The following is a 24,989-nucleotide window of genomic DNA, read 5'->3' as shown; positions in this document are numbered from 1 at the left end:
CGAATACGGATACATGAGGCTCTACTGTATGTGCATGTGGTGTGTTAACTAAGAGAATGAGCGACTACAATATCAAAAGCCCGAAGGATTATCTAAGCTTCACGTCTTGGGGGCGTGATTCTATTACGATGAGGTCTGCTTACGATCAGGACTAGTTTGTGGACTATTACCATTTATTACCTTTTTATCGGCCGCTTTTTTAAAAACCTTTGTTTCTTGTACAAACTCTATACGAGGTGGGCAGTGACGTAATGGGCAAATCAGCGCACTCCTCATCTGTGGGCAATCCTTTCTGGTTCCCAAGCATACCGACCACCCTAGAATGTCCAAGTCTATACGGTGGTGCTATTATACTTGGCAGGGGAATTGGACCGAACGGCCAACAGTGGTTTGAAACTAGACTAATTGTCTTTGCAGCACGTCGTGGATTTTGTGACACGTCAATCATTATGGAGTGTGCAGAAGTATGCACCATTAAGGCACGTAGACAGCAAAAATACAGAATTTTTGCGTGCATAGCACAGTTTCTAGGTCTATGTATTTGGGTTAAAGTACATCGACTAAACAAGAAACTTTGAACAGTAATCACATAATATAGAGTGTCTAGGCTTCTGCGTAGTAAACCTAAAGGCTTAACACCTTGTGTAAAAATATTTCTAATAGTATCCTTTAATTTTACTATCTTTTAGATAGAAAACCTACATTCTAGAAAATCTACGTTTAAACCGATGCATTGCCAAAGGTGATGGTGACATAGAAGTTATGGTTGAAGATTTGTAATTTTAGTGTTGACATTTTTTCCCTTTTTGCTTTCTTTCGATTCAACTTTTGTATCAGTTGTTTCTCATATTGCTTCATTTTCTTCTAACTTTTTTACTGTGTGAATTTTATCACCTGTATTATATAAATTTTATATGATTTTCTCTATGTTAACCATAATTTCATCAGGCTTACACGTCGAACATCGATGACGGTGTAAATTATCGTCGTAAAAGTTTCATATGCTTGTTTCTGATTCATTACAGGGTCATTGTGCAAGACTTGGGCGACAGAATATCGTGTCTTCGAAGCAGAGATAGAGGATTTCTAAATTAAAATTCAGAATACAAAATGGGCGAAAGACGAGGCACAAAGGCACTAGAACTCTGGTGTCGACGAATAACCGAGGGTTACCATGGTGTAAATGTGCAAAATATGACAACTTCTTGGAGAGACGGTCTCGCCTTTTGCGCAATGATTCATCATTTCCGTCCAGATCTGATGTAAGTAAAGGAATGATAAGTTAATTTCTTTTAAATCGGTATTTTCAAAGTCATTATCAACATCTGTAATACACTTGTACTATATATGTAACGTTGGAGAGTGTGAGTAGGCATTAGCGCGTTTGTTGAAGAGAGAGTTTTACTTTATGCGGAGAAGGGAACAGGATATGGAGAAAGTGGATTAGGTATGGTAGTCAAGCAGGGAAAAGGGGGAACGAAAACAGGGAACTTTGGGGTTAGAGTAACACGCAAGTGGGGTAGGAGAGGCTGAACCACTTGTCGAGAGAAACCAAACGCAGTGTGGTAAATCGAAGCAAGGTAAAATACGGAGTAGAGAAGAGGGAGATAGAGTGAGAAAATTTGGAAAAAGACATGCTAGGAAGTACTGTGGTGTGGAAGTATGAAAGAAGGGGAGTAAGGAAAAGCGGTAAAGAACAGAGATGGAGAAGCAATGTAGGAAGGAAAGAAGGAGAGAGTATTATCAGGCCAAGTAGGGAGAATTAGAAGTGGTAATATAGGCGGTAGAAAACGAATGGCGAACCTATATTCTTACAGCTGAGGGACGACTTATGCAAAGTGTTAAGTAAAAGAGAAGTAAACAAGGAACAAAAGAAGAAGCAGGGAAATTAAGAAAGTAGATGAGAGTAATGGAGTAAAATTAGAAAGGAAGATGGATTATTTATGAAAAAAGTTTTCTTCCATCGGGTTATGGTTATTGACCAGTATGTACAAGATCTTTGTGCGTGGTGGACTTAGAGACTGCAGGAAAGAAGATAATGAAAACTATTTCATTACACTAAAGAACAAGTTTTACACAATATAATCGACCAATAGTTTCTGAGATAGAAATTGATAAGCACAGTCCGTTTTCATAAAAACGGGTAAATATCGCCAAATTCAAAGCTCCCTATTTTTTAAACAAATTCGAAACCAGCTAAAGGATGACTTTGCCCCCCCCCTCATTTTTACGCGTGCTGCATTATATTTCTTGTGGATTCAGTAATCGTTTTTAATGTAGAAAGATTTGAAAGGATTTGGCTATCTGAAGAGGTATTAAGGACTAATGGCCCGGACTTTCCGTTGCATGGACAGTTTCCCACCCCTCTAGGGTGAGGTATTTATCGTAAAGGTCTTATTCCATCTTTTGTATTTTGCAGTAGACAAAGTAAGTATCTCTACGATTAATAGGAGAAACGCTTGTGATGTTACCGCTTACTGGATCCTACCAACTGCCACAAGCAGTGTTATAATTTTATACATACGAAAAGGTAAAAAATTGTAATAAACATGACAGGCGACTTCTACTGTAAAAATATAAATGCTGTCATTTGATAATTTGGCATTTTAGATGTTCTTTAATTTGTTAAAAATAGGTTTCTCTTTCGAAAAAGATATGTAACACTCTGGCTACAGTATCTAAAAAATTTTGTACAACAGAACAAAAGAAATTAAGCATAAACTGAAAATTATGTTTAGGTCGGTAACTACCCTAATAATAGGGGTAGGAGGATTAGAACTTTGTCCAAATGGTTTTCCTAGGAAGCTCTTTCAGTTGACGTATCACAAGTTTCATTTGGTTTAGGGGCACTTTTACCATGTTTATTCGGCTAGACCCTTTGTACAAAATAATAGGTTCCTATGAGAGTGGCAGGGTACTGTACACTGTGTATGGAAGTCCCAATCCGTATCCTGAAAAGGCAAAGGGAGAGAATATTAATAATTATTATTAGAAATTAAAATAATTAGTAGTAAAATGATATAGTAGCAGTTACATGCGTATGCAACGATTTATCAAAATCGATGTTCTCGAAAACAAAGGTTCATATGTAAAAGCTTTAGTTTGTAATGTTGTTTGATTTTTTTCAAAAGGAATCACCCTTTCCTTGGTCGTCCAATAATTACTGGGATATGTATCTTGGCAACTCTTGCGAAATATATAGGTTAAAAATATTATTAGAAACTTAATGAAATGTTGCGAGCAAGTTAAATTTGTGTCAAGTGTTTGTTAAATTATTACAGTTTTATTGAAATTGCCTGGTACAGAAGTTGACGGGGTAGGTGGTGATATGATCAGCGAATCAGTGGCATGATCTGCACATCCTACATTTCTGGACAATTCCTCTGGGCTCGCGAACAACTCGTTCACTCTGATAGCAAGGTGGCGGTGTACAGGTCTCAGCGAGGGAGTTAGGCACAAGGGTGAGCAGATCCAGGGCCCACTGATTATGCATACGTCGTGTTGTGCAATGTTACGCTTGCAGCCATAAAGCATTTTCTAGGTTTTATCTTTTGGCTTGAATGCTCGTGATTGTAGCGTAAACAATTTAATGAAACTTTCTAAGAAATACCTCCGAATCCTCAGTCACCCTAAAAGATGTAGTTATTTTTCGAAACATAATTCGTTGTCTATAATTTGTTGCCCTAAAGACGCGATACTTTAGAAAGAGGATGTAGAGAGAATGGATTAGGAAAGATAAAGTGTGTAGATGGAGGTGACTGAAAAGCAGAACAAATAAATCGCAAGTGCAGATGCATTCATTACTTTGAGAGTGTACTGTGCTTCGTTTTTTTATGATATTCACATTTTATGCAATAAATAATTATAGTAACATGTCGTAGCTTGCATTAGAAGATCGTGATATAAGAGAAAGTTTGGAAAGTATGCATCAGGTTTTTAAAATGGCGAGAACAATAAATTTACTGGAATATCTTTCCATTAAAAATAAAGGCCATTCAAACATTACATACATATAGTATAAACGAAACTCCTGAATACCTGGTCAGAGAGTCAAGAAAGATATCCAACAATTGTTCATCTGGCGTTGGCTCACCAGTGTTCCAGCTTTGTAGGATTGTTGCACCCTAAATGCCTTTAGTAGAAATTAGTCGCGACATAGACTCGTAGACAATTTTTCAACCCGCAGGGTAGACAAGGTTTCCCTCTGGATAGACAAGTGAGTAGTTGATTATTTATTGAATCCAGATACAAAGAAACGGCTAAAATTTATATAAGTATACAAAAATTGTTTCGTTTCTTTGGAGGCGAGTAGTAATTACACCGATGAAAGAGAGCAATTGAAGACGTGTCGAAAAGTACAAGTATATGGAAAGAAAGAAATATACAGTGTGGACCAATAACTTTGTTTACCTTAAATATTTCCGTTATGTGTAATATGACAAAATGTTGTTTACAAAACTTGTATGGCGGGGGGGATATTGTAATGCAAGTATTTTTTACGTGGGTGGAGGCGTAGAGGGGATTTCAAAGTCACCTCTACTTTTTTAAATGGGATGCTGTATTTTTTTTTATGATTGTATGATATCTGCTGTTAAGGCGATTTCAGTATCATTAAAGGTAATTCAAAGTCACTGAAGATGGCAAAGCAATTATTATTACTTTCGAGTTGTGGATTCGCGGATACGTCTTATGAGAGTTTGCAACAGTTCCGAAAATAAATGTTTCAAACTGCTATGCAGGATGTCCGATTATAAACAGAACATGCAAATTATTGGTAAACTATCCATACTATAAAAAAAGTGGTTCAGGCAAGAAGTAAATGATTTCGAGTGGAACATAATGTTAATGCTGGCGGCATGTAAAATTTGGGCATTTAAAAAATATGTTTAAATAGTATTTTGAAAACGTTCCAATACTAATTACAAGAAGGTTCAATTAAAAATATAGGTTCTTGTTTAAAAATTCGAAGTTGACTACTGCAAGGCTTGTCAGTGTCATTGCAAAGTCTAATAAATGACAGCATAGTTTGCCCCCCTTAATATCCAGTAATTTTTATTTGAAACATTTTTTCATGTGTTTCATATCTTTCAAGATATTTGCCTGGGGAGATCAAAATGGGACAGCCTGTATATCTATAATATAACAGTTATAACATTATTTTGATTCTTGTAAATGTTTCAAGACCCGAAACCGATATCATAACCGTTTTCAAACTGTGTGAACAGATAGTCTTGCCGCAATGGTTATATTTTAATAATACATTACGTACAGCTGCAAACGTAAACATTGTGGCCATTTACGACATAGCGTGGAATATTGTTAGTCAGTATCAATCGATTGCTGAGTCAAATATCACCATGATAATCGAGGTGTAAAGTTATATTTTAAAGAACAAATGGAAGTTGGTTCCTATTAGAATTTATGGTAATAAATTAAAAGATATTATTTGAATTATAAATCTTCTTTACTTTGATACGCGAGGAAGGTACGTCGCTACTCAATTAATAAAACAAAACATCGACAAGACGCTGAGAAAAAAAAAACATATCAGCGTCACCCATACTAAACATAGTTACTACGTTATTTCTATACAGGGTGTCCCGTAAAGAGTGTAACACCCGGAAATGGGGGGTTACTGGGGTAACTCTGAACAACTTTTTCCTTTACCAAAATGTTGGTTGAAGCTTCGTTTTTGAATTATTAACGAAAAACACTGGCCAATCAGAGCGCGCGTAGAGCCCGCGCTCAACCACGGGAGCGCTGACTCTCATCCGCGCGCGATCATGAACAAACGCGTACGCGTGACTTCTCGGTTATCGATTGCTGTCAAAAAAATTTGACTTTGCACCGCTACTTTTATAAGGCTTAGAGAAATGGTTTTTTGTCGTCATTCCGACGTTTGTATAAATTTTTGAAAAAACTGCAATTACTCGAAGAAAATAGCGAAGGTCGTTTTTACAACTTTTTTATCTGAGCTCGTAATGAAAATCTAAAAAATACGTTTTGTAGATCTATGTCAATTATACACACGCTGAAAATCCCATCGAAATCGGTGGATGGAGAAACAAGCGACAGGCATCGAAAGATGTAAGAATCTGCAGATTTATTACAGTTTTACGCCGAAAGTCATGATAGTGCGATTTTCACAATCTTTCACCGTTTGTAGCTCATAGTAACATTAACTACCATTTGTAACTACCACGGGCAAGATTAAACACCTCCCAATCACAGTGTCGTTTCGGCCCTGTTCCTCCCTTCATATTGACGCTGCTGAAACCTAGTCCCTCCCTTCACATTGGTGCTGTCACACGGGGCGTGCCTTCACGTAGGCCAGAGGCACTTAACTTCTTGCTCACGAGCAAATTTCCCCTTCCGAGGTTCCCCCACTATGCGACTGAGATGGTCTCGCTGGGAAGAGTCCTCCCACCACAACTCCAGCGACTACCGTTGGTTTATGTTACACATTCTGCGTGTTCGTACCGCATAGTGGGGGAACCTCGGGAGGGGAAATTGCTCGTGAGCAAGAAGTTAAGCGCCTCTGACGTAGGCTGTGCCTCCAAATTTTCCAGACACAGCTTATGCATTCGACGGACTATGTGTACAGATATTTCATGTATTTTTTTAGCAATCCGTGTTTGTAATTTATTCAAAGCGATAATGAAATTAAATGAGTTACACCATAAGTATTAATAAGTAAATGGTGTTCAAATTACGTCGTCTCATTTTAATCAGAACAATCTCATCAATATGTTAATATCTTTTTCATACAGAAAAAGTTAAAAATAAAAACAGTGGTATTTGAATCTCTCGGTTGCCTCGACCCTCATTTTATCCCTTATCTTTTATTCGTTGTCCTTATCTTCGTTCGGCAAACTACAAAGCTGGGCTGCAACCCTCGAAAACCGTGTCTCCTCTACTCAAATTGATGCTTTTCGGTTCCGACCAGAGCGACAATGTGAGAGATATTATTGTACTTCGTATGCACCGTCACGCAATATTATATGATCCGATTCGTCGATGTTATCGCGTTGGCCAATAATGACAATACGTGTGGCTTATTTCTATGATTGTGTCAGAGAAGGTGGGCTTATGGGGATATAACCCAATCAGATCCGCATTCTTTCTGCAATACTTGGCTGTGCTACCAATGAAAATTCTCCACGATTTTACAACTTTTCATAAAACGAAATGACTTAATGTTGCATTTCGTTGAATTCGTTTCAACCAACGCTACCATATTATGAATAAAAAGATACAGGGTTCCGTTTAAAAAAATTAACTTGACTTTAACATCTCCCCCACTGCTACACCTACAGAAAAATTATTTATACCACATAATGTGCCTCTTTATATCAAGCAACTTTTGTAGAAACATTTTTTTGATAGCTGCAATTCCTCCTGATATTTTCCACTGTTCTCGTTGAAACGTAACATCCCGTATGTTAACTTATCTTCACCTCCAAGTTCTCTTGTTTTTTTTTTTTTATATCCCGAAGCCAAGTACCCATTTCTTTTTCAACGTGACTGACAGACTCACTTTTTACACTTGAAAATCGTCGCCATAAGGATTCAAAACTAAAATTGCCTTGTACGTTTTCGAGTCATGTAACTGGTGTACGCGTGACGCACAGCTCTAAAATCTTTTGTAGCTTTATTAATACTTCGAATTTCAGTTTACAACTTCGCGGAGATATTTTCCAGATGTATTACTATTAATTTAAGCAAAACAAAAATAGAACTTTTTTCTCAACCGTTACACGAATCTTCCCCCTTAAGAAATTTCGATATTTCGATCATCTTTATGAACGTTTTAATGGATTGTTCATACGCTGCCTTTCAGTGTGGAATCTTGCATGCAATTATTACCACCAAAGTTATACTAATAAAATATTGTTGTATTATCATAAGTATTGAAGTCACGTTACTTCAAGATTACGTTATATCATAACATTACTTGCCGCAACAAATCAATTGTAATAACTAATAGGAACAATCTATTCGTTACGTCCTTTGCAGTAACTTCGACGATTTAGACAAGAACGACGTGTACGGGAACAATGAACTGGCGTTTAGAGTAGCAGAACAGCATCTTGGAATTCCTGCACTTTTGGATGCAGAAGACATGGCCTCTTGCTCTGTACCGGATCGATTGTCAATTCTTACCTACTTATCACAATTTTATCAGACCTTCAGTGGTAAGTTTATCGGAAGATCTACATATTGTGCACTTGTTAACAATTATTTATTTTTTATTTAAGCAAACGTATTTTTCATTTTTTTACCAAAATTATACATGTATATTTCTTTAACGTATAAAGACAACAATTTTGTATGTTAACATATATGTAGTATATGATGCCGATTGCACGTAAATAGTTCTTACAAGTGCTAATGAAGTGTTTGTTAAGAATTATTTTGAAAAAACGTTCGACATTGTGTAATAAAAATATTAAGACACTAGGAGATACTTGGATTTATTTTTTTATACTTTAATTATTTTTATATAAAATAAGTTGATTTTCCTTCTTGCAGTACGACATTTTTAATACAGCCACTCAAAATGTCATATTTATATAATAAACATACAGTAAAGCGCAAAACTGGACACACACTTGGAATTTGAACATATATATTTTATTCAACGTGTCAGTGTAGAACGTAAAGATGCGTATCAATTTTGACGGGCAAGCGTTGCATTGTTGCGTTATCAAAATGTGAGTAAGATGCGACTCGATGTGCAACAAATGGATACGCACCCTGAGAAAAGAACCAAATACGTAGTATTGCGTGCAATGCTTTGACTTTCCACGAAAAATATCAAACTCGCGTTGCTATCTTTAATTTGTTTAATAAAAATTTTCTTAGTGGAATCAGTTTTGTACCGCGACTGATTTTTAATAAACTGTTCAGTTTTTTGGAAACTTAAGGGGTCGTTCTACTTTGACGGATGAAAACTTGCGCTATTTTGAACAATTTTTGCCTAAGTAAAAACAGCATATAATGAAATAAAGTTTTTCGGTATTTATTAAACTGCTCTTACACCATACAAACAAAATTTTTAAATAATCTTTAAATGTCTTTTTCATGGTGTCAATATAGCGCCTTAGAAAATAGGTACGCTCGTGGCGCAGGCGATTATCCGAAATAAAAAATTTCAAAAGATTCTTAATGTGTAATAGTGCTGCCATCGTCCGTACCTCAGTTAATAATTTTAATTAGAGAATAACAAAGTGGCGACGATTTTAAGAAGTTTAATAAAACACCCTTTTTTCCGGTAAATTTTTTTACGTAAAGGTATGATAAAATAATCATTTTCACTTGATTTTGGTACGGACGATAAGCCATACATAGTACGTACATACAGGGTGTCCCAGGTTTTAATGGCTAAACGTTGTCGGTATAAAAAAAAATGTTATACAAACATAGGTGTTTTAGAGCTTCGTTAAAAAGTTATGGCGGTAATACGAAATGAAGGAAACAATAGCAGACTCACGGTTACTGCGATGTAATACAGTAATAGATCATCAACATTTGCGCGATATTTACAGGATCGCGTAATGAACTGATACAAAAAATCAACGATGCATTTACTGAAATGAAACAAAATAATAACGAAAGTCGCGGAGTAATAAATTCTGTTTTCTGATGTCAATCTTGCATTGCCATAAACGGTGGACATTTTTGAGATGGAGTATTAGTTGCTTCTTGCATAAACAGATTAAACGTAAATATTGCTGATCTACTTTTAACTTTTTAACGAAGCTCTAAAAGACCTATGTTTGTATAACATTTTTTTTTTTATTTCGACCCATAGAATATACCGACAACGTTTGGCCATTAAAACCTGAGACACCCTGTATATGCATTTTTAGAGCTGCTTATGACAAACTTTGACGCTACTTTTCCCGCTGATACCGAATTTTCCAAGGGATTGACACTTATTTCAGTTGTTACGAGGACAAGTCCCACAACGTCTACAATCATTATTTTTTCAAAATTCATTTAATATCTGGGTAACTTTCTTTGAAAGTGATACGGTTAATTTCGATAACACGTCTCGTGCACGTTGATTCTGCACTAGAAATACAGCACGTGATATGATAGTGTAGGAATAATAATGTCTGTCTATCTTTTCAAATGTATGTACAAGCTAAATATTTTCTTTTTTTTTTTTTTCTTCTCCACCTTTCTAGGTTCGTCTCCAACTCGACTCGCAATGAATAGAGCTACAGAAACTGTGGATGGAAGAATCACGCAAATGCCTGAATCACCGAAAGAAAAGGTACAGAAGCCTTTGTTGTATGAATCATAGAAAATTATTGGATTTTTTTTTGAATCAAGTGTGATTAGTTATTAAAGAATTCAACAATGTTGAACTATAGGTACATGAGTTTCAATTTTAGTCCTACTATAATGTAGTATAATTGATATTCGTCCTGTCAGTGCATATGTGAATACAGGGCATTTATTATGATATTATAGGTCGAGTCAATATATTGATTTCATTGATATAAGGACTCTCTTCCTAAAGAAAGGAAGACAGGATCACATCTGCAAGAATGATTCGTTTAAATCACGCATAAACATTCTCTCATCATTTGTACTTTGTTATGTAGAATATACCTGTATGTAATACATTGCAATTATAAAGTTTATTATTAATGTTAAAATAGTATAGTGAAAATGAGAAATGACGTTTGCAGTGCATGCATTTTTATACTAAAGTTTAAACTTTGTCTTATTTACTGATCGTTTTGATTTAGCAGAAAACAGTATTCCGTCATATTCCATCAGTTTCAGGTTTCTTAGAAATACGTTTATATTAGGTTGTCCGGAAAGTTCGTTCCGTAATTTCAGAAAAAATTCAAACGGACGTATCTCTATTTTTAATGGAGATAGCGACAAAAACCAAAGGGTATTTTACTCGTTATTTGAAGACGAACCCAACGCACTCCTAAAATTATTCATAAGGTGAATGAGGAAGTACACACCGGGTGGTTTTGAAAGTTCGTTCCGTAATTTCAGAAAAAATTCAAACTGTTTGTATCTCTGTTTCTAATTGAGATAGCGACAAAAACCAAAAGGTATTTCACTCGTTATTTGAAGATAAATCCGATGTACCCCTAAGATTACTCCCAAAGCGAACTATATTTTCTGCGGTGGAGCGTTGCCACGAAAAATTCAACATCCTCGCTCCAATGCAGAGAACATAGTTCGACTTATATCCGTCCCTGTTCATCTTACGAATAATTTAAGCAGTGCGTTGGATTCACCATTAACTGTCGAGGAAAATACCGTTTAACTTTTGTTACTATGTCAATTAGAAACAGAGATACGATGGTTTAAATGACGAAAGGAACTATCCGGACAACCTAATATTACTCATACCTTTGAAAGCAATATGGTGTACTTGAATTTATCATAAAACGATCTTCCATTATCGTATAAATTTCTGAAGCGTTTATAAAAGTAGCGAATTCTTTGCATACGTACGATTTATATTTCTTCAAAATAAAAATTTTGATGATATGTATTGTACGGTATGTGGTCGGTTCCAACATCTTCTCCTTAAAAATTGCATAAATATCGTTATATTATCAAAAGGAATATCGACTGGCAAAATAGAAGTATGTTAAACAGTTTACTAACAAGTACCAATAACATACCATGCAGAATAACACACATAGTATTTCTCTTGCAATAATAAAACAATTTTTGTACAGAACTTAATTACACTACTTTATTAGTTGGTAATATAACTATTTACAGCATTAAAGATTACGGAAATGTTTGTTTTGAGTACCCGCAGAGAATCCATCGTTTTGTGCATATTTATAGTTGTCGAACAGATGCAAGATGATTCTCAAACAGCAGTAAATTTCCAATGTCGATACCTTTTAAAATAAAAGAATACTGGGTCGCGTACGACATCCGAAGGTATGAGATAATATATAATAACATTTTATGGAAAAAATTTGTCAATATCCATTTGAACTTACAACTCGTCTTATATCTCTTCGACTGACTATACGTATGTACATACTATAGTGTATACCATTGGCAATGGATAGAATCCTTAATTCAATGTAAAAAGTAATACATTTTTCATTTTAAGAGAAATATTTTCGTTGCAAATTTATTTCTAAACGAGTCTGGAATTTTCCATTTCTACATGTTACAATTAATAATACTAAAGTGGAATCATGCAAAGTGACTGGAGAGACTCTTCTCTTTTACAACAAGAAAAAATATATCTTTACCTGTATTCATTCTTTCACCCATTCATTCATTTATTCGTTCGTTCGTTCATTTATTCATTAATTTATGCATCCATTCATGTACGCACGCACACACACACACACACAGCTAAACCTTCCTAATTGATGTCCTACCAAGCTCAAACTTGTAATGGCTTCATAAAATATTGTATAATTCAATTACAACCAAATGAATTTCAGATAATCATCTCTTATTTTACCTGCCGTAGTTACTAGCAGATACATACTCTTTAAAAAAAATAAAGTCATACTTATTAGTTCCGAATGTTAACGCGATTTTCCACTTTTCCTCGGATTTGTGAAGGTCGAGATGGCATTGGTATTTTGCTGCACGAATAAGTACGAAATCACATCGATTGATTATTACTTTACCGAAATATTAGTATGAATAAGTCGAATGTTGACCAGTTCGCCGTAAAGTCGAATATTTATTTAAATGGAACATAAAGTCGAATATTTCTGCCGTTCTGTCGTTGATTTTTATAATAATTCTGTAGGAGTAGGCGGTGACATGATTGACAATCATTGACATCATTGATGATTGATCAGTGTGTTTCTTCACCCTTGAACAGTCCTCTCTGGCCCACAAGTACATATACCGCTTATTAATTATACAGGGTGTCCCGTAAAGAGTATAACACCCGGAAGTGGGGGGTTGCTGGGGTGACTCTGAACAACTTTTTCCTTTGCCAAAATGTTGGTTGAAGCTTCGTTTTTGAATTATTAACGAAAAACACTGGCCAATTAGAGCGCGCGTAGAGCCCGCGCCCAGCCACGGGAGCGCTGTCTCTCATCCGCGCGCGATCGTGAACAAATGAGTACGCGCGACTTCTCGGTTATCGGTTGCTGTCAGAAAAATGTGACTACCACCTTGATCGACCTTGAGTAATTATGTGAGCAATTTCGTCTATAGTAATTGCATATTTTCGTTACAGTAATGTTCTTGTATTTGACAAAAAGTCGACTGTAGATTGTAAAAGGACCTTAAACGAGGAAAAATTGTCATTGTTGATAGGAAACAGAGCATTGAAATTTATTTTATTTCTGTATGAAATCTTTATTTTAGGAGATATTCTAAATAACTTTTATTAACTTTGAGATTTTCTACGAATACGTTGAATAAAGATGTACTTGCTATCATGGCACAAGGAATAGCAATGCGTGGACTTTCTGCTGCATGATGTCTGGTGTGTAGAAGATCTTGTTGTATGCTTAGTTTTTCACATAATTCAATAAGAAATAGTCAAGCAGTAAAATCAGGTTGGTCAATAGATTTTTGAAGCATGGCCAATATGTAGAACATCTTTGAAAAGATAAATTTTTGCATACCTATATGTGTATTCGGTATGTTAACTTTCAGAATTGGTAACAAGAAAATACACTGAAATCTACATAGAAAAATTCGTACTGGTACTCTATAAAGTGCAGTCAGTTCAGTACATATAATGTATGTGTACGTGATTTTTGTGTATAAATACTCGTATATAAATCGCATTATGTACTTAAAGAGTAAATGAAAAACTGTCACGCCAGACAGTGAACGTGTTAATAAGTAAATGTTGTTCAAATTATATCGTGCTTGATCTCATTTTCATCAGAAAAATCTCACCAACATGTTGAAAAAAAATTTCAGATGAAAGAAAGTAAAATTAAAGAAATTATATTTTTCTATTATGAATTGTCGAGCCGTGAAATCTCGTAAAAGAAACCGAGTGGTGTAGCGTTACACGCTTGACTGACAGCGAGCGAGATAACATAGGCGCAGCAAAGACGCAGACCTAGGCGCAGGACCATCTATACTGACACTTGTAGAATCCAAACTGACTGACACTTGTGGAGAATTTACTGTATTACCCATTGTTAATTGAATTCCAGAAATTTAGTTGCTTGTATTTCGAAAATTGAAACTCAACTTACGAAATAGTATAGCATTTCTTGGTTACTTCTAGAACAGAGACTTTGTACGTTTCACGGCATTTTCTGACATTAGGACATTCTCTATAATGAAATTGCCTGCGTGTCGTTACATTTTAAGAAGCCGATGTGTAAGAAACAAATTAAATTTATCAATCTTCGTCTTGCAGATGGAATTTTTTAACCATGGTACGAATGTTTTTTTTTCTTGTCTTACCACATATCTTTATTCTTCAGGAGGAAAATTGGACTTAGTGGGACAATATAAAGCTGAAATATTCCGCTAGAAGGTAATTTTGCTTTGTCGTTTATTTTGTTGCATGCCCATTTTGTTCATTACATAATTTCAAACTCCTGTATATTTCTTTGCGTGCATGTTGTTCATAAGACCTAACATTTCTCTATAGATATGATATAAAGTAATTGCTCTTTACTATAAAATATGTATACTTTATATGCAGGTAGATTTAAAAATTTGATAAGAATAGGTAGTGTTTATAAATATTAATGCTTCTGTATAGTAACGATATATTAAATTCATTTTCGCACATTGCAAGTTTAACGCAATACCTATTAAGGTTAATAAAATAAAAAGGGAAACATATGTTCACGTTATTCAACATTTAAACCCCGTTACCTGTTTTTAGAAAGAAAAAGAAAACAGCAGAATGTTCACCAATTGCACGAATAATTTCTTTATTTTATTTTATTGTTCCTTTTGCAGTAGAAATGTAGCGAGTGACACGGAAATAACTTTTGATATGAAATTTCCTACTTAAAATCAGTTTCAGCGTTTTTTTCAACTGTGCATTAATCACCAAATTTAAGATGGCAACCGTTCGCTTCGAAACGTATTTTGATGAGCGTTACATGTCCTCGACAAACAGATCTAAGATTTCTAAATATTGTCAATATAAGTAACAAGGATCAAGAATATGTTCAATAGGCGAATTATGTAGTTTTTTAAGTGAGAAATTCATTTTCTACTTTATCTTTCAACTTGTTTCTAACATTTTATTTATACTCTCTATTATTGTATTGTATTTTCGCAACTACTGGTAATCAAGTGTAGCATCAATATTATAATGCTCACGCTTAGAAACTCATAGAATGACACAAGCGAGCACTTCCCTGGTCAGTTTACTATCAAGTGAATTTACAAATAAAAAGCAAATATCTACACAATGAAACCTATCTTTCTTAACGTGTTTATTGCATATTCAGAATCAGAAATTTGGTCGGATTACAGAGCGGTAGAGGAAGGGGTGGTAATATGGCCTCGTAATTTTCATATTTATGACAAAAACATCTAGCGGCTCCTAGTAGCCATAAATAAAAGAAAACATGTTTAACCTAAATATCGCATAGCTGTCGCTAATAATAAGCATTAATAACATAACTTGCGAAACGAAAGTTTTTCGGCTTCCCGGAAGGGAAGTATGTCTTGTTAGTTAAGGGAGTTGAAGTATTGCGTTGGTATTACATGTGAGAAAAGGTACGTAGAATCGATATACATAAGTAATACCACTTAATTTTTGATATTTTCAAAAATATAGTTAAAGTTTCCGAAACTATGCGTGTTGATATATTGACCCCCCATAATAAATAAAGAGCTCCGAAACTCATCCTCTGATATTTTAGACATGGAGATTTCTTATGAAGCTTCTGATAATACCGATGCAACATGCATATTTTGTGACCGTGGATAAACGAGTCGAGATATGGATTAAATGGATCATATGTGAATTACGGGCACATAGCGAATGCACATCGTGCGAAAAAGAAGAATATGTGTGCGACTTTTGTTTATAGACAATAAAATTTATTTTAATGATTTACTTTTGATCTCTGATACAACCAAAGAATTAGTTTTTATGGTTTTTGTTGGGGGCCATATTACCCTCACCTTTGTAAAAATGTCTAAAATGACTAATTTTCATAGAACATGTTAAATTCAATTCAATTATTTTTCTTTCACTTCTATCTTTTGTGACAGGTAGCCTTGTTAGTTTACCTACATTTTAACCAAAAATTTAAAGCAGTTTCAGTTATGAATCAGATTTTAGGAAGAAGTATAAAACTGGGGGGGCCATATTACCACCCCTTCCTCTGTCCAAAGTTTAAGACTTATATTTATTGAGATATTCGAGCATCATCAGGCGAGATTGTGACACTTCTTCACACTACACGGTTCAGGAATTTTCAGGAATTATTTCTATTTCTTTAGATTTATTCACATCTGTAATTATTGTTTTGTTTCCATGTAATGCAAACTTGCGTCGTTTTCAGATCGTCTTATTATACTTATTTTTAGGTAACATTTCGGATATATGAGCGTCAATTCTACGATTTATTGTTCCTTGTGTGTACGGTAGTAATTCTATGATAATATCTAACTATAATCCTGTAAACCTCCCTTATGATTCCGTTGTATAATATATAATATATGCCTAATTTTTCATATCAACGCATACATACTTTAGTGGTGGTAAAACAATAACTTAGCTTTTAATTCTGTGGATCTAATCCTTTCATAAACATGTTATATTTTACAATTAATTCAGGTGTATAAGTAGCTTCTCTGCGTTCGTTTTTACTTTTTGCACCAGTTTTTGTTTTTGTATTCGCTTTAAAGAACTCTGCACGTCCCATTTGCTCTTCCATGAACAACAGTAAATACACTCTTTAGTAAAAATCACCACTCTACATTTCTGAAAACTACACTTATTATTTCAGAAGAGGTTCCTGGTGTGAAGAGTGCTTCGCTCGTAGAGTTCTCGCACAATAAGTTTTGCTATATTCTAACATTAAGTTGTAATAAATATTCATAAGTACAGCACTACCTTCACGCTTCCTTTTCTTTGACAAACTATTTATGAACGATTTTCGTTGAACACTAGGCACCTTCGTTTACATCATTTGATTCCCCGTATACACACCAAATTAGCTTAGTTTTGTTTTTGGTTGGTAACAAAAAGAAAAAACAGAAAAAAATGAAACTCGCAGGATATGATCTTGGATTGTTTTCTTATATGCGTGCCAAGTTTCGAATCACGGTTAGCGAACGGTTGTTTCAATTATCATTATTACGAATGGATTTATTCCACTTTCAACAAAAACATTCCTGCGATAACATTTTACAGTTCAACTTTCTTTTGATTAATTTATGAAGATATTGTACACCATTGACTGTGTGATTATAAATATAAAAAGAGGATATCTATATCTGACTAAAACTACCGTTAACTCTTTTTTTCCAAAAAATGGACTTATACCACTTTCAAAAACAGCGGCTCGTATTATGAAATTAAATTAACCACTCAATAAGTATTAACCTTTTGCGATCGGCACATTTCTCTGGTTGGACTACCAGCTAGTCGGAGCAAATTTAGATTTTTAAAGTTATTTTTGCATAGTTGATTTATTATATGTATATATAAGGATATTGAAAAACAGAATATTTTGAAACTGATATATTTTTTTTAATACATACTAGTTATAGTGCATAAAAATAAAACGTTTTAATTTTTGTAATTTTCCAAAGTATGATACTTGACAAAACAAAGATCATGCCGCCATAACGGCGACACCGATTTCTAGAACAAAATTGAAATGCCGCCACTATGGCGGCACCGATCGCAAAGGGTTAATAAGTAAATGTTCAAATTATATCGTGTTTCATCTCATTTTCATCAGAGAACTCTCACCAACATGTTAAAAAAAATTTCAGATAAAAAAAGTTATATTATTCTATTATGAACTGTCGAGCCGTGAAATCTCGTAAAAGAAACCGGGTGGTTTAGCGTTACACGCTTGGCTGACAGCGAGCGAGATAACATAGGCGTAGCAATGGCGTAGACCAGAGCCGCTTAACTTCTTGCTCATGAACAAATTTCCCCTCCCGAGGTTCCCCCACTATGCGGTACGAATACGCAGAGTGTGTAATATAAACCAACGGCAGTCGCTGGAATTGTCGTGGGAGGACTCCTTCTCGCGTCCTCCCACCGCGCCGCAACTCTAGCGAGACCATCTCAGTCGCATAGTGGGGGAACCTCGGGAGGGGAAATTTGCTCGTGAGCAAGAAGTTAAGCGGCTCTGGTCTACCGGTACCCGAGCGATGTCTGTTACGTGTGTGTTAATTATTAGATTTAGGGCTAATAAAGGTCAATACTTTTTTTATTCAGGATTCAACATTTTTCAATATTTTGGCATAAGAAATTTAGCATTCCATTTAAAGTGACGAAGCTAACCTTGAAATCTTTGAAACGCCTCCACCTGTGAAAAAGTACGTACACTATACAATGTGCCCCTGCAAACCATGCAACTCTTGTGCATAAAATGTTTTCCATACAACGCATACTTTAGAAGTTATTCGAGGTGTGCAAGTTACATGAACCACCCTATATACAAGAAAAGAATAATAACGAGTTAGAGTTTAGAGTTTATAGTTGAGAGTTGAGAGCAAGAGCTTCGAGTTTAGAGTGTTAGAGTATTACGAGATATAGTGTACCGAGACATTGTCTATTGTTATTTAAATATATATTTGTTACTGTTTTTCATTTATTCAATAAGCCTGTGCACAACCCAACATTCCTATATTTATAACATGTATGCTTATTTTTCACACTGAATGTGACTGAAGACATACTAAAATAAAATATTGTACATAAAGTACTTTTACATCGTACAATATTATAAGTTCATTTTATTTATTATATTGTAACGTGTTCTTCTACTATTTAACATTATGACATAAATCAAATTCTATGTGACCAATTATAGAATCCACACTAGTAGCCAATTGCAGAGACATTACTGCGTAGCAGAGCTGCTTAACTTCTTGCTCACGAGCTAATTTCCCCTCCCGAGGTTCCCCCACTATGCGACTGAGATGATCTCGCTCGAGTTGCTGCGAGGACGCGAGGAGTCCTCCCACCACAACTCCAGCGATAATTTTTTGGTACGAACACGCAGAATGTGTAACATAAACAAAAGGCAATCGCTGGAGTTGTGGGGGAGGACTCCTTCTCGCGTCCTCCCACCGCGCCGCAACTCTAGCAAGACCATCTCAGTCGCATAGTGGGGGAACCTCTGGAGGGGAAATTAAGTAGCTCTGCTGTATAGGGTGATTCCACGCCAAATCTTTTTGTCTTTTTGGCATCGACATCAGGGATTTTATTCCAAATGAAATATGATGTAGTACATGTGAAATTAGGGGGGTTTAAGTCATCATTTACTTAGTTTCGAATTTGTTTAAAAAATACGGACCTTCGAATTTGACAATTTTTGCTCATTTTATGAAAACGGGCTGTGCTTATTAATTTTTATCTCGGAAACTATGGAACGAATTGAGCTAATTTATTTTTTTCTTTGAATCTAGAAGGACGACCTTATTGTAATAATATTTTTGTTACTCGAAAAATTGATTTTATACTACTGAAAATCATAAGCAAATTCTTATTTTGTAAATATCTTTGCGATGGGCTACAGGTGTTCAAATTAAAAAAAAAATATTGTCACATTCCTTAAAATTCTACCTATAAAATGAGCCCTGTTATAGAATGGAGTCTTTAAAATTAGCGTCACAAGGAGGAAAAGGATTGATGTACCCCCGGTTTTAGGTAAGCAAGCCGCGCGCTCTGCTACTACTCGTACCCTATAGTACTTTCTGTGAAAAATGACCCTCATTTTCGGCTTTAGCGACTTAAAATACCCCCGAGAAGACACATTTAGATCACAAATCTTGCAGTCCGGATACTATACTATATCGAAAAGTTCAATTGCATTCGTTGAAATTCATTAACACTAAAAGTAACTACAGGAAGAAATGAATTAAGCGGGAATGATAAACTTCACTCTGTTGAGTTCGATATAAAACATTGAATTTGATAAACAGAATTGGAATTTCATCAATATAAATAAAATGAACTGAAATGAATTGAATTACATTACACTTTTGAATTGAACGATTAAACTTATGAGCGGTATTGTATATACATACACGCATGATTATAAAGAGTGCTTGTAAAAGAATGAATGTGTCAGGATAAAGCAGTTAGAGTATTCCAACCACTTCGTACAGTTACAATAAGAAAGCGATATGCGAGAGAAAGGGTGGAAAGAAGGGACGAAGGAAGGAAATATTGCACCAGTGCAATATATTATTATTCAGTTCAAATGAATGAAATAGTGTCTTTGTTCAGATTAACTTTAACGAAAAAGATTTTGTGGACCCAACGAAAGTTCTATTATCTAGGAGGTCACATACAGATGATAAAAATTCCACTTTGTACAGAACAGAGTGGTAACGTATTTTTTGGCAGCACACATGACGGTTTATTTTATTTTCATATTACCGATAAGGCCCACTCGACCTCCACTACCTTCTGAAAGCAGCAATTCACCATTACTATTCTTATTACTAATTATTTTTAACTTTTCATTAAAAGTTTGAAACTGTAAATGCATCCTGATGCAAATATAATATTGAAATAACATTTTTAATTGTATATCGTTAAAAACATTATATCGCAGTATATTATACTTAATCAAATGCGGAAATAAAATATTAACACGTTCATGTTATACATACTCTCTGCTTATAAGTCCCTTGGTACACATGTGGCGCAGGAGGATCTGGAATCAGAAGTCGTGTACTTTTAATACAGAGAGTAGCTTATGTTTAAATTTTTATACGGATAATTAAATTACGAGTGTCGCTTACACCTAAGGAATAATTCAATTGAGCATTATGATTAATTTAATAAAATATAATACAAAATATCATTATAAGAAACAGAATACTTGATTTTTACGAGTAACGTGTTTTAAAACAGCTAATGCAAAATGATTTGTTCCACTTTTGCATTCAGTATTTATTATTTTTGTCTCCTTAGCTGCAAGTTCCCAATTAAGTCCGCTATTTAGGAGATCCGCATAACATCCTTCACAACATATCACAACATTTCGTTCTCTTAGACGTACGAGGGAGGAGTACGTTTTCGCATCCGACAGTGAATGTGTTAATTAAAGTTAAAACGAAATCCAGAACAAAATCGGTACTAATGAAATGGTTTTCATTAATGGAATTATGAAATGGAACAGGAGTCTAACTCATGTTAACACGTTGAGCGCGGAGCCGATTTCGCTCTGCTTTCCGTTCAGGCGGCACACAGCGCTGATCACTTCGCGAGCTGTTCGGTTATAGAGTATAAACAGAAGATGACAAATGCGCTCACACGGCATTCAGACGAAGAAATACCAATCCGGGTTGATAGAAGAAGTGTTCATAAATTGGGAAAAAAAAAAGGAGACGTGCTGGTCCCGACACCCAAACGAAAAGTTCACTGTCAGTCCCCACGGACCGACGCCGCCTAAACGGAAAATTCACTGTCAGTCCCCACGGACTGACGCCGCGCTTAACGTGTTAAAGGAACAGATTCACGTAGTAATCGTTGATTTCAGTTAAATTTTTACATGATACATTTCTTCGAAAAATACGTGTATGTTTTCATCGGTAATCGTTCAAAAGGGTAGAAGATGAGCCCAAAGTTGGGAATAAAAAATCATATTTCCTCTAATATGTGAAAAATGTGTTTTCAATGGACGACAGCTACCTAAACAATATTCAAAAAACTCTATCTGTTTAAATGATAAGTTAAATATTTATAATTTTTTTTATTTATCTTTAAGTCTACTCTTTACTCTTCGTCATTGCAGGCTGATGTTCCTAACGGTTCCGAATATTTATCAGAGTACTTGAAAGCATACATATTCTTCATTTTGGTTCGTAAGTTGTATTCACGTTTCATTCCAAAATAAATCCGCAGTTTATAAGAGATATAAGTTTATCAAAGACTAAAATTTTTGTTTTCCTTAGAACAAAGACAGTTTTTTGAGAATTGCTTATGAATGTAGTTGGGTTCCTTGTGCAAAATATACAACGTCTGCACTCGAATCTATTTCCTAATACAAAATTCCATGTTTTCTACCCCAAACTAATTTATTTAGTCACTTTTACCCTCTACGAGCATAACATTACCGATAAAAAAATGCATACGAAATATTTCTCGACAGAACAGAATTGCACGAAAATTCCACTAAAATCAGTGATTAATTAAATGCTCAATTAAAACATATATCGATCATATCATAAATCGTACTTTTCAAGACTACATTGTACGGATTAGTAAAAAATCTTGTGATTATACATACTATGAAGCTGTGACTGAATGTATTGAACTCGATTTATTTAACAATAACATTAAATGTTCTATTATTTGAATAAAGTACATATAAATAAAGTATACGTTATGGAAGGAATGAAACTAAAGTTACTTACAATGCTGCAGGAGGCGTCGTGCTTGGGAATGCGAAAGGATCTGTGCGCCGTATGTGGGCTTCCAGTTTTTCTAGCGGAAAAGTTGGTACTAGACCACGTTGCTTATCATCGTACCTGCTTTCGCTGTGCACGATGTAGTAATCAGTTAACCCTTGGTAATTATTACGAGACCGAGGAAGGGCAACATTGCTGTGAAACGTGCCCTGATGAAGAAATTCCATCGTTCGCTATACAAAGCTGCAGCGATTCTATAACACCTGATGAAACCGAAAAAGATATCATGACAGATTCAACTTATACCCGACCTTTTCGTGATAACGAAAACGTGGATGAAAGAATGATTTGTCGTAATTCCATCAAAACGATATTAAATAGCAATGATTCTTCTGTTCCCGATATAATTGCACAAACTTCTCGATTAAGACTGAATTTCATATCGAATGAGCTACTCTCGGACAAAGCGATGGAAACATTTACCACTGATAGCTCACCAATGAATGACAATGTGAAAAGTGGTTTCGACCAAAATCGTGTAAATTTTGAAACAACAAATGCAGATCTCACATTGCCAATTAACGATAATTACGAGGAACAAGGGAAGCAAGAAGAAAAATGTGACTTTCATGGTGCTTCTTCAATAGCAGAAGCTCTAAGCGTGAAAGGTACGGTTCAAGGGACAAGTGGAGACTGTGCAATAATGAAGAACCATGATCACGATAAATTAAACGTTAACGGTAAAAAGCAGAAAGAAGAGTTAACTGTAATCTTAGATCAGAATGAAGTTAAGGAGAAGTCAATGCTTCGCGATAACACTAAGGTATCATTGTCTGAGACGATCGACGAATGTACGAACGCTAAGAGTAGTCTTTCTCTAGTTCAAAAGAGACGCATGATGTTTGAAAGTATGAAAGATCATGTTGAAACAAATGACACCAAACATCAAAGCACCGAAACGTGCAAATTTAAGATACAGCCTGAGGAGCATGATGTAACGGAAAGAAAATATACAAGTTTGCCAAATAGTTCAGATGCGACAAAAGTAGTCGATTCATATGACGGATTAAGAGATAACGCTGAAAATTTTTGTAGCGAGAAAGGCGAAAAGAGTCCAAATATAACGGCTCCGTCCGAACTATCGTTACCACACGAATCGATGGTATTTCAAAGTTCATCGATTCATTCATCGGATAAAGGAAATAGCGTAGATCAAGCACTTGTAAAAGTTAACTTAAAAAAAGACTACCCTGAAGATTTAAATCCTTTTAGAAGTGACGAAGAGGAAGAGATTACCAATAATCCTAAAACAAACGCAAACACTTTAAAGACTACCAGAGATTCAACAAATCCTTTTGAAAATGAAAAAGAAGAAGGGGAAGAAGAAGAAGAAGTGGAAGAAGAAGAAGAAGAAGAAGAAGTAGAAGAAGAAGAAAGAGAAGGAGGAGGAGGAGGAAACAAAAAAGGGACCGCGAAAAAGATGGAAATTATTCCACCAAAGCCAGCTACGAGAAATAATTTCAGCAACAAGAATGCAGGGCAAGAGATTCTCATGGAGAGACCGACAAAGCGACGTTTGGCGGCACCGCAAATTAACTTAAACCCTTTCTGGAGTGATGAAGATGATCAACATAGCGATGTGGAGTCCAACGAAAAGCCGTCCGACATTGTGCCCATTCCTAAACCACGCACTATTAAGTACGTATTAGAATTAGAGGTTTTTTAATTAAACTCTTAAACAACTTTTATCTAATGAAATGTTCATTTTGGACACGATGCTGATAGAACATTTTTTACTTCGTACTGCCTCTTTTTAAAGAAACGATATTTCTCAGAAACGAACACCCTACATTCCTCTGCAACTTTTACTTATTTTATTATTTGTAAAAATATAAAAAAATGCTGAAGAAACGCGGGAGGAAGTTATTTCAGGGTGAAAATTAAGCAACGGGGATGAAGGTTATCTCATGGTCATATCTTCCGAGATTTTACTATCAGTAACATCCTTTTTAAACGGAATGACCCACTTTTTTTTTTCTTTACCGTGAGAAGGGAACATCGAAACGCATTCAACTGGGTATCGCAACATTACCTTGAAATGACTTTGGACTGAAAATTTCACAAATAACTGTTTGAGGTGGAAGCTTACGGAGAATGAATTGTATTAACAAACATGTGCTCAAAATGTTCTCCACCAAATTCAATACTCTTACTTAGGCGTAAAACAAATGCGTGTCTAGTTCTCTGTACTGTATCCGAACAAATACTTACACACGCATTAAAAATACGACCTTTCATGTTTTCAGCTGTTGTCAGAACGTCTCTGTAAAAAATATCTTTGATCATGCCCCCCGCAAGAAAAAGTCGAAAAGTGTTAGATCAGGAGGAGAACGTGCAGGCCAACAAGCTTCCGCTCTACGATTCGTTTTTTAGCAAATTTTTGATTTAATACGCAGCGTGTT

The 24,989-nt window shown here is 35.3% G+C and overlaps 1 protein-coding gene across 1 annotated transcript in view; it reads left to right on the top strand.

Moving 5' to 3' along the window:
• LOC108573069 (MICAL-like protein 1) overlaps nucleotides 1–24,989 on the top strand; it is a 53,502-nt gene that overhangs the window by 7,498 nt on the left and 21,015 nt on the right. The window contains exons 2-5 of the mRNA XM_017935433.1: nucleotides 1,026–1,262; nucleotides 8,017–8,195; nucleotides 10,194–10,282; nucleotides 22,544–24,225. Of these exons, the coding sequence (XP_017790922.1) occupies nucleotides 1,111–1,262; nucleotides 8,017–8,195; nucleotides 10,194–10,282; nucleotides 22,544–24,225 (2,102 nt within the window). The 5' untranslated portion in view covers nucleotides 1,026–1,110. The remainder of the gene's footprint in view (nucleotides 1–1,025; nucleotides 1,263–8,016; nucleotides 8,196–10,193; nucleotides 10,283–22,543; nucleotides 24,226–24,989) is intronic.

This window comes from Habropoda laboriosa, unplaced genomic scaffold (assembly GCF_001263275.1).
Source record: "Habropoda laboriosa isolate 0110345459 unplaced genomic scaffold, ASM126327v1 scaffold89, whole genome shotgun sequence".
NCBI classification, from domain to species: Eukaryota; Metazoa; Arthropoda; class Insecta; order Hymenoptera; family Apidae; genus Habropoda; species Habropoda laboriosa.
This window is presented reverse-complemented; position numbering and strand designations above follow the sequence as displayed.